We start from the raw sequence: 11,287 nt of genomic DNA on the forward strand, positions 1-11,287 counted from the left end.
ATATACACACAAAATTTTTATTTTGTTTTATTTCATGTATAATTTTCAGTATCTAGAATAGCTGCTACTCCATAGATTGTGTTTATTTCTTAAATGGCACAGCATCATGGTTTGCAAAAGTATCTGTATCTCTTCAAATACTGCAAATGTTCCTTCCTTATAACCATATATATAACCACAGGTGTTCAGGTTTTCCTCTGGTATTATTTGGATTATATCGACCAACACAAAGCAACGTATAACTCTAAAGTGAAGGAGAAGTTAAACAGCCTTCTGAGCCTTAACAGAAATTAGGAATATGGAGCATCATTTTTTTTGCTCGGCGAACCTACAATCAGTGAAACTAAAATTCACTGTAACAGGATTTTATGTGATGGTCCAACACAAAAAATGGTAGGACTGGACAATTTTCCCAAAAATCTAAACTGCAATTAATTTAAACCAATATTGAGGTGCAATTTTATTTGGATGTAGATGTTTCACTCCAGGATTTTAGTTTTTTTCATTACCTTGCATGTCCAGAGTGTAATGTTGCAGGACTTTACTGCAACCTTTGTTTAGAAAATTGCTTACATGCACAGATCTGCATGCCAGTTGGAAGTTTTTCATTTTTGTTGGAAGCAAACCCCCTTTAAACATCTAGAAGCTAGAGGAGAGTCTTAAATTTAACATTACCAAATTTGAGTGCTTCTGCAATTTTATGGTACAAATGCAATTAATGCCCAGCCCTACAAAGTAGCGCATAATTGTGGAAACCAACTTAAAAATGCAGCTCAGTATGAAACATAGAAGAAATTGGAGGAGCTTTTCTTCAGCAGGAAAAAAGGCTGTTCAGAGTTCAGAGGAAGATGAATGGAAGCTACAGCCACCATTCATCTCATCCACAGTAAACTGTTGTCGAGCTCTGAACAAAATCAGACCTGAATAACCTCCTCAAGATGAAGCATCCTGCTAAAAATTGTGGGATTATGTTGCTAGATTTAGATGTGATGGAAAAATCTAAAATCTGGAATATGAAATCTGTGTTTCAGATCACAGGGTTGGAAAAGCCTTGTCTGGTGGTTCTGCAATGGATACTACAAACACAGACCTTACCATTTTTTTTTTTATCTGTAGGAAAGTTTTCCTGTGGGAAACAACATAAAATTTAAATAAAATACAAGGAAGTTTGTAGTATTTCAAAACATACAAACACATTTGCAAGGCCTGGTAAATCAAACTGAGAACATAATGCCCTATCAAGGCAAAGAAGAAGAAACTATATCATTTTCTGCTAAGATGATGAAGTAAAACATTACAGCAAAATGCTTAACCTTTTAATAGTTTATAAAGTGTAACACCTGGAAAAATAAATCCCATTTTTATGTGATTAATGTGATGAGAGGATTCTCTTTGATTATTATAAGTCGTTGAAAAAATAAAAAGCTCCTCTCTGTTAAAAAAAAGGGGTAAAAAGGGTAAATATGAAATAAAGGACACACAATAAGCTCCCAGGGGGAAGGAATAAATACGGTGAAAACGTGTCTTATAATTAACGTGGTCTGCTAGAAGGAAATGTTTGCACATTGAAAATCCTCAACATTCCACACTCTTATTTTCTGATAAGTAATAACCCAAACATGAATATTTACAGAAATAAATAGAGCCATGTATTACTAAAGAAAAATATGTGGCAATGTTCTAACAATTAAAAAAAATTTAGAATTTGTTTTCATTTCAGCACTGAAGAATCTACTGACAGAAAGGAGACGCAGTGGGATCAAAAGTCTTGAAAACATCCTTTAGCGTTCTGTCATCAGTCTCGTCTGGATCTTTCTGCTCTGCTTCTTCTTCTAGAACCTCCTCCTTTTCATTGTGATCCTCCTCCTCTACCTCCCCCTCCTGCTCCCTGCTGATCTCCGTCTCTTCCTGTGCTCCTGCAGTGCCCTGTCCTCCTTGTTTAGCCTGCCTGGGGTCGGTGTACTGAGGCCGGATCAGCCCGGCCAGCGCCGGGATGGGGAGATTATGGACTGCGGGGGCTTTGACAGGTGAGACGGGAGGAGGCTCGCTGGGAGAAGTAGGAGGGGTTTGATTTGAGGTGACCTCTGTGCTCTTTACCTCTTCAAACGAGCCACTGCGCTGAGTAGGTGAGAGAGATGTTGCCATGGAGATCTCCGTTTTGGACGGTTGTTTCAAAATCCCAGGTTTTTTAGGAGGTTCGACCGGCTCCTTCTGTGTCGGCTCTGTTTGGGAGCGGGGATCATACAAGCGGATCCCCCCAAGGATTGTGGTGGGACTCTCCAGCCCTCCGTCGGAGGATGCCAACCGGAGGGCATACGGTGGCAGCCGCTCAGTTTCCGGCTTGCCTTGGGCAGCTTGGGGAGAGGAGTTACTACTGGCCTTCTGGAGCCTGGGGTCCACCAGTCCTCCCACAGAGGAGGGATCCTTCTGGCCCAGCACTTTGGAGTCTAGACTTCCTTTACGCTTGAGTCTGGGGTCCAGAGATTTCTGCTGCCGTGGATCTATGGGTCTCTCTGTAGAGGATCGGGACTCTATGGATCCAGTGGCGATTCGACCCAACCGTTCTTTCAAACGGGCTGCTACTAGTCTGGGGTCAGAAGGTGTAGGGCTGGAACCTATGGAATGGTCCGGAAGGCTCGTTCGGTTCATCTGAGCGTCTGCAATCAGTGGTGGAAGCGGCAGGTTGATGGAGTGCTCTTGTTTGGGAACAAGGGAAGGGATGAGGTCCTCAGGTGCCCACACCACTGTATGAGCAAAGGCAGGTCGCTGCAGCAGAATGTCCACCCGAATGTGACTGAACTGTTTCAGCTGACAGCGCGGATCCCGCAGCACCAGGCCAGGACTGGCTTCCAGCGGGATAAGAACTGCTCTATCCTTCAGCTCCCTCTCTCCTTCTTCATCATCCTCACCGGTCGGAGCCTTTTGTGGAGTCGGATGACCTTGCTGGCGACCGAGATCGGTTGGTCTCACCTTCCTGGGGTCTCTGGGGAGCCTCGATTCAGCGCCTGAGTCCAACTCTTTACTGGGATCTGGGAGTCGCTGTCTAGGGTCCGTCTTCATCCGAGGGTCGCTGGATGGTGCGTGTTCTTTCATGAGCCTGGGATCGCCCAGTGCTGGAGCCGCCGAAGCAGCGTGGAGAAGCTTCGATTGACTCTGCTGCATCTCATTTTGCTTTTTTAAAGATTTGAGGATGGAGGAGACACAAGAGGCCCCGTCCTCCTCGTCGCTGGAGTACCAGTTTGTTGTTTCATCTGCAGAGAAATATATATCGTTAGCAACATTCACACTTCCTGCTATATTTTCAACTGTTTTACATTTCATAACATGACAACCACAACTTATTAGACCTTTTTTGTTTATGAGTTTCTTTAATCTGTACCTTAGGGAACGGCATTGCAAAAGGTTGCGCAAAAGTATGGTGGAAGTTGAAAAGTCATACATGGATTTCACTTTTTTTTTTTAACAAAACCCTTTCCTAAAGTGAAGTCTGAGTTCACATTTAGTCCCACTTACTCATATCTATACATTAATCACCTATACATTAATTCATTCCCCTTCTGTGCAATTTAATCTCTATATAAATCCAGCTCATCTGTGAAGGTTTTGTTAGATAACGCTAGTGAACAAACATTTTCATGATGACCAGAAAGAACAGCAATCAGGTCAGATATAAGCTGTAGAGAAATGGGCGATATCACTAAGAACTGTCTGCTGAATTGCAAAAGAATTTGCTTTGCCCCTTTAGTGAAAATCTCTCTGCTGAGTAGTAATCATCACTAGAAACTCTCCGCATAAATTCTGTCTTTATGCAGTTTTAATTACTGCAAAGATCTGGAAGAAAACCCATCTGCAACAGACTTGAGACTGACCCAAGAATAACAAATGTTGGGCTGAGCTGACAACAATGGAAAAGAAGAATGTTTTTAGTCTCTCATGCAAAGCTGGTAGAGATATACAGCAAACAAATAAGAATGTGTTAGATCAAACACAGGGGTGCCTGAATTGATATGCACACTGCAGAGTTTTGAAAGATTTAAAAAGTAAAAGTTAAATAAAAAACAACTAAGTTTGAGTTTGTAGCATGATATAATAAGAAAAAACACTATTTCTGCAAGACATTTAAAACGCTGCTGTGGCCTTACCTAATGTACTGTGATATTTATAGGCTTCCAGATAGACTGTCATTTATCATTTTTATTTCTTTCATTCAGAGCATTAAACATGTCTACTTACCCCTGTTTTCGCTCTTATCCAACTGTCCCTCTGCTCTGTGTGGCTCCTTGCCCTGGGACTCCTGCTGCTGCTGCGTCAGATGCAACAAGATGGCCTTCTGCACCGCTGGTGGCAAAGACTGTAACTGTGACTCTGCACCCAAAAGCTGCTGAAGGCTATGTATGAAAGCCTGACCAGGTTCCACTACAATATGAAAAAAAAATGCATCATAGCTTAGTAACATGCGAAGGGTTAAAAAATTTATTTAACGGCTGTTTTAGAATATCACCGACCTCCCTGTTGACCCATTGCCTGGTTTTGGAAGAGGTTGCTCAAACTGTCTGATGGGTTCTGACCAAATGATGAGAAGGACAACATGTTTTGTAACAGCTGCAGGTCTGGTGGAAATGGAGGCTTCTGCACGTTTATCTGCTGGTTGATAGCGGCTGCATGGAAGGGTGGGGGCGGACCAGTGGGGGGTGGTAGTTGCATTGGGAATCCGTGATGCGGCTGCTTTCCTGGGGGACTCTGTGGCATAGGTGGGCCAATAACAGCTGATTCAGCTGGGGCTGCAGGAGGAGGACCTGAAGCCACAGCAGCACCACCCTGCATGTCCTCTGAACCTCCACTAAACTGAGCGTCTCCATCCCCCTGGTTCTGGGTATAGCTGGAGCCACTGAAAAGTAAAGATGATTGTTAAGAGTCATGAAAAGTTGGAGTTTTAGATCACGTTGATTAAAGAACACTCTGGTTACCTCAGAGCGATTTTTTGTGCCAAGTCAACAGTAGGATGAACTTTAATTTCAAACAGAGAGGGAATCTTCTTGCCACAGTCTGTGGGGCTGCTCTGCCCTGGGGTGGGCAGCAACCCCACTCCAGGCGGGGGCTTTGGTAGTGGTGCGATACCCTGCTTTCTAAGATCCTCCAGCTCCAACTCGTCTTCTCTGGCGTTCTCCTCCTCTGTGTTTATTATCTATCGTACGAAACAGAGGGGAAGCATTCAAATAACAGAACATCTCACTTCTGAATTTAAAGATTAGGTCTGCTTTACCTTATCAAGCAGCTCTTTCGTCACATCATTCAAAGCATCATGGGAGAATTTGCAGTTATCCCCTTGGTAACATTTGGCTCCTGTGTGAAAAAACTTGCAGGGGTATTCATGTGCAAACAAAGGTTAAGGAACCTTTTCAGGATCAGTACTTTGGCCGCTTTGCAAAAATATTCACACCCTGGAAACTTTCTAGTTTTGTTACATTAAGACCCTATAATTAAATACCTATCATTGACAGAATATTTGCATTTAACTGAACTGAGAGGCTAAAGAAAAATGCAAATTTATTTAAAATGTATAAAGGACTTTACACATTTTAAAAGGTAATGAAATAAAACTGATAAGTTAAAATTACCTTCCTTTAATCAGATTTCCAGTGCAATCACCTGCTAAAAGTAACCTAATTAACAAATAGAGTATTCCTTTGTATCATTTAATATCAAAACAGCTTTTTAAGGCAGCAGAGGGATGTTGGGGAACATTTGGGCCCTGTCACACCTTGCCGATTTAGACAGCGTATGCCTAACGTCCCAGAATCTTCTAAAATGCTGGCTGAACTTTCTATATATTTTTTCAAGTTTAGTCGTACATATAGCATATTCATGATGAGTCCAGAACTTATGTCCAATGACAGCCTAACTTATGCATAACACACGGCAGCGTAATGCCCATGAAATGATGCACAAGCCAAAGTCCTGAGGGGAGCAGTGATGTGCCCGGAGTCGCCCGGTCTGCATAAAAAGATGTCTTTGATCGCGATATTAACCTAGCTGCTGTTTACAGTACCACCCATCCAAAAAAACAGAAAAAAGACAGAAAGAAGGTTGGCAGTCGGAGCAGATTCAGCTTCATGTGACCGACTACCTTATCCTCCTAACAATTAGTTCCTCCTTTATCTTTATCACGTATCTTAGTAAAATACAGTTTGCTGTTATAAGGTGAAGAAACATGGAAATAGTTATGTATAAAAACCTTTACCAGAAACTGTTCATAAATATAAATCAGAATATTTAGTGAAGGATATTATGCATGTAAATGCAGTGGTCTCCTTTGCTGCAGTATCCTTGCAGATAAAACTTGCAAAGCTCCTTTTTCTTATCAGGTACCACAAGCTCATGTTCAAATTTGCACTGTTCCCCCTGTGCAAAGAAAAGACAAAATATTTCAACATAAGTATCATCAGTCATCGCTGTGAAAAGAAGCTGCAGGACATTTAAGCTGCTATACCTTGATGCAGCGACCCTCAAGGAAGTACTTGCAGATGTATCTACCATTGTGTTCAACTGTATGCTGACTGATGAACTCCTTGCTCATGATTGGCCATTTTTTCTGAAAGCCAGAGGAGCTTTTTCCCTCCTGTGGCAGATTATAGAAATTAAATAATTATATAACAGAAAAACAATGCAAGCTGAATGAATGGCAGGGGTTGTAACAAGATGCAAACTGAGTGAGTTTTCCAGGGAGAGACAGTACATACAGGTCCCATGTCTTCCATTCCCAGGTCTCCTCCTCGGCCCCGTCCACGTCCACCCCACGGTTTGCCCTTCATCTTCTTGTTCTTCATCAGCATCCCTCGCCCTCTTCCTGGTCCACTCCCTCTTCCCCTTCCTCTCTGTCCAACTGAAATAAAATTAAAAAGATCTCTTCAGTAACACTGAAGTAAAAGAAAAGTAATCTGAGGAAAAAGCTGTTTGGATCTAAAAAGGATTCATACACTGTTGTTGCTTCATGCCTCTCAAGTTTCCTCTGCTCATCTGTTCCTTTGAGTAGCGTCCCCTTCCCTGACTCCCATCTTTAGACTGCTGGTACTCTGACATGTCATCTTCATAGTCCTCCTCCTCCTCTTCATAGTCGTACTTGTCATCACTGTAGTCATCGCTGTATTTATCAAAGTCGCTGCTCTTTGGCGGAGACGACTTCTTCGAGTTTCCATGGAGTCCCTTCGAATGCTATTACCGGTAGTTAAAACAAACACAGTTTTGTTTTGTTTTTTTCCCAAAAACTCGCATAGTGCTGCTGATGCACAAGTAATGATGAACTCACTAGAGAGGACTGGTTCTCAGGCTCCCGGCTGTAACCTTGGCCCTTCCTGCTTTTGGGCCTTTCATAGTCTGAGTCGTAGCTGTCGGAGCTGGAGCTGCTGGAGGGAGAATGATGCTGGAGAGAGGAGGAAACGAAACCTGCTTTAGTGGAATTTAAATCAACCAAAAACAGCTCAAAATTATGCAAAAATATTCAGCTGCAGACAGAAAAGCAGCATGAAGATATTTATTACTGATTTAGCGAATGAGAAACGACCGACTACCTTATCCCATTGGAGACAGGCAACTGTTAATGGAAGCGTCAAAGTTTGGATGATAGAGATGTTTTTTCTCCGCAGAGTGCTACAGCTGTGTATACTAATGGAAAGTTTCTTGAAAGGAAAAACTGTGGCAGCAAAATGTGCACAAACAGAAGGATAACCACAGCTGTTGGGGAGGGTAAGAAAACATAGACTCTGTCTTGATTTACTGCTGAGAGCTGAATTCAGGACATGTGGTAGAACTATCACCTTCCTGGTGTCGAGCCAAATACGTTGAAACTCAGACTTTAGCTGCAGATCAAACCTCATCAATCCCCAACACACCCAAAATGGGCTTTATCTCTGACTCCTCCCAAGGCAATGACCATACTTGTTGCTTTTGCACCTTTTTTCCTCTGTGTTTTACTCTACACTATACTATCATTTATTCTGCTTGCAAACAGTGCTCTTTTAAAAGCATACTTGTGGAAGGCGTCAGTGAAAATCTATATATACATACGTTACAATTTAGAGCCTTGAATTACTGAAATAAATTAATATTTTTAATTTATATGACTTTTCAGTTTTGCCTGAAACTCATCCTGTTGTAATAATGAGGCGGTTGATAACTCACTCTTTGTCTTTCACGTTTCCTCCTTTTGGACCTCCTCTTCTCCCTCGTCTTTTTGTATCTTTTCCTCGAACGTCTGCGTCCTTTTTCTTCTTTCTCTTTAGTTTTCTCTTTTTCTTTTTCCTTTTCTTTCTCATTGTCATCCTTCACCTCAGCGGCCTCTTTGTTCTCCTCTTCGATCTCGATGCCCTCATCGTCTATTTCTCCATCTTCCAGCTCACCATCCTCCCTAAGAGAACATTTTACATTTAATGCCAAATTTGATTTCCTTATAGGTGATATTGCATAGAAAAACATAAATATTTTTTTTATTTAGAAAATAGTTAACATCCTCAGTAAAGTCAGCCTCTAAACACCGGATGTCTTCCCCACAAAGGACCAATTCTCTAGTTATTTAATACACTATTTAAATCTTATCACTAACTGAAACAGCTAATATATGAAGTTTTACTTCTTTCATAACATTTGTCAAAAACAGTATGTCCTATTTTCTCTCATCTTTATATAAACCAATGAAAACTTTTTGATTTAAGGTTCAAGAGGTTTACAGCATTTTATTAATTAATATAATCTGTTATCAAAATAAGGGATAAAAAGTTTTGATTAAAATAACACTAATTAAAGTTCATAAGAAATACATCCATCAGCAGATAAATCAAAGCATAGGTGTTTTGTATAAAAAATATAACTTATTATTTAGGTGCAGTTTCACATCAGCATTAAACAGTTTGGATCTCCTTTTAGCATTTCAGTTATAAAAGGACAGCAATTACAGTACTATATTTTGAAGGCTTTGCAAAAAAATATATAATAAATTCCAATATATATATATATATTTGTTTTTTTAATCAAATAACATAACCAAACACAAATTATCCTTTAACACTTTTTGGCGAAAATACAGTAAATTAACTATAATGTATGATTATAGGAACAAATTAGAACAGCTCATTTATAAATGACTAATCAGTTCAACTGCTTATGAGAGGATAATGATTCAGCATTTTTTACCCAGTTTAAACTTGAGACATTCAGTTTGGTGTTCTTCTGCACAGCAAAAAAAGAAGTATTTTTTTCCCCTCAAAATAAGAGGATTTTTTTCTTGAACAGATCAGGTGAGACACTTTGCCAATGGAATAAGACAATTTATATTTAAAATAAGAAAAAAAGTGCATCATTTTATTTCAATAATATCTAAATATGTCATCTCGGCTCCTGCAGCAAACTTTTGACATTGTTCTTATAAAGCAACATGTCTGATCTATTTATTTATGGGAGGTATAATTAGCTTAAAAATTAAAAAACAACAGGTAAGCAAAAAGTTTGCCAAGAGGACTAGAGGACTAGTGTAGACAAAGATCTGGACCTCTGGAATAATGTTCTTTATCTGGAAGAGTCTAAGAATCATTTGGATACTAAAACAAGGGAATTTTCCAGGGACTGCAGGAAAAAAAAAAAAAGATCAAATCATTTGTGAAGCAAAGCGCAAGTGTCCCCTTTGGGGATGTTTTTCTACAGTAGAACCTGGTCAGCAGACCATCATATATAATAATCTATCAGAGGATTAAACATTAATAATATTAAATACAATATTGTTGTGATGGAAATAATTGCTATGCTTCTATTTAAAAAAAAAAGCAATCAGATTATTTTGCTGTTTTCACTAAAGGTTTTTGTATTATAAGAATGTCAAAGGTTTATGCATAAACTAAATGAAGCAAATACTGAGATGATTTTTTACCTATAAATTACTTAAAATTTAATTATATAATTAAATCAGTAGCAGATGCAAGAGATCAAAAGTCAAGAGGTGCACAAGATTTTTTTCCCCTTTTTTGGGGGGGTGGGGGTGGGGGTTAATCGTTGCTCAATAAAATTATTATTATTATTATTTTTTTTTGCTAGGTTTCATTAAAATAAAGAGTACATAGATAAAAGCTTGGAGCTAGAGGAACCAAAGGTCAACCTTGCATGAACCCTTTCTGAGCAGTTCTGCCAGGTGACCGCCAGGGGGAGTATGGCAGCATGATGGGCGTGGTGCCTTCGTCATTAGTTATTTGCATAATGTCCTGCAGATGGCAACAACAGCTCTATGAATCCCAGCAGCATAACAATAGAACGATGAGGTCTGAAACCTCGCATGGAAATGATAATGAATCATCAAAGTGAATATGGAAAAAATAGAGGCTGTTTGCACAGATATGCACCAAATAAATGCATGCAAAAAGAATATTAAGAGGGGGAGGAACCTTGAAAATGTCTGCAATAAACATTAACACAAGCATGTAGACCCACAGCACTGAAGCGCACAGATGAGCGTATTAAGAATTGCATTAAGAACATTACTCGACCTTTCATCCCCTGCAAGTTCAGAGTCTGTCATGTTTTTGTCAAGAACGGGGGCTGGGGGACTGGAAACAAGGCTCACAGAAGCCATTTGGAGAGAGAGAGGTAAAAAAAAAAATGACGGATCTGGTTATCCTTCTCCTCGGTATCAAGAGTGAATTATAACACGGTCACTCAAAGGAGACGGCTGGTTTGTGAGAGATGCTGGAAGATTTCAGACTGGAAAAGACTCACGGTGTTACATGTCTCGACAGAGACAGTAAACAGACACTCTCCTCTTTCATACTCAGTGGCGTTTTAACCCTGTGAGCACAACTCGACACCCCGCTTTGCTAATGTCCCGTCGGTTGACAGCTGCCACGGTGGAAATAGAGGAGACGGAGGGAGAAACAGACAGCAATGTAAACCATGTTCGCTGGTTTCAGCATCCTCACAGGCTTTCTCAACAAGGGATATCATCACAAAATGGCTTCTGAGTTATGCCGCACATTCCTCGACAATGACTCCTCCACCTATTTATAGGCTGGACGGATCTATCTAACATAGGGATAGAAAACCGCGACCGGCAATTGGTCAGAAATAGCACGCGCAAATAAACCGGCTATTGTGATTGGCTCATAGAAATGCCAGTCGATTTCAGCGAATTCATTAAAACCAACGCCTTTTTCAAGGCAGCTCTTACTGATTTAGCTGTCTGGTTAAACTGCCATGACGCCCCTAAACGACATTTAATGTATAAAACTCATATCGATGGTAGTTGTTCTTA

The 11,287-nt window shown here is 40.4% G+C and overlaps 1 protein-coding gene across 1 annotated transcript; it reads right to left on the reverse strand.

Moving 5' to 3' along the window:
- Positions 1–1,216: 1,216 nt before the first annotated feature.
- Positions 1,217–11,066, reverse strand: LOC107097122 (zinc finger CCCH domain-containing protein 6-like). Its single transcript, XM_015394138.1, has 12 exons — positions 10,527–11,066; positions 8,179–8,404; positions 7,307–7,420; positions 6,978–7,212; positions 6,741–6,883; positions 6,491–6,619; positions 6,288–6,402; positions 5,264–5,373; positions 4,968–5,185; positions 4,506–4,888; positions 4,234–4,416; positions 1,217–3,251 (listed from the first exon to the last, which is right to left on the reverse strand). Exons 1-12 carry the CDS (start codon positions 10,610–10,612, stop codon positions 1,732–1,734), a joined length of 3,462 nt encoding a protein of 1,153 aa, XP_015249624.1. The 5' UTR covers positions 10,613–11,066; the 3' UTR covers positions 1,217–1,731.
- Between the last annotated feature and the right edge of the window lie 221 nt (positions 11,067–11,287).

The sequence above is a fragment of the Cyprinodon variegatus genome, unplaced genomic scaffold, assembly GCF_000732505.1.
Source record: "Cyprinodon variegatus isolate N-32 unplaced genomic scaffold, C_variegatus-1.0 Scaffold674, whole genome shotgun sequence".
Taxonomy (NCBI): Eukaryota; Metazoa; Chordata; class Actinopteri; order Cyprinodontiformes; family Cyprinodontidae; genus Cyprinodon; species Cyprinodon variegatus.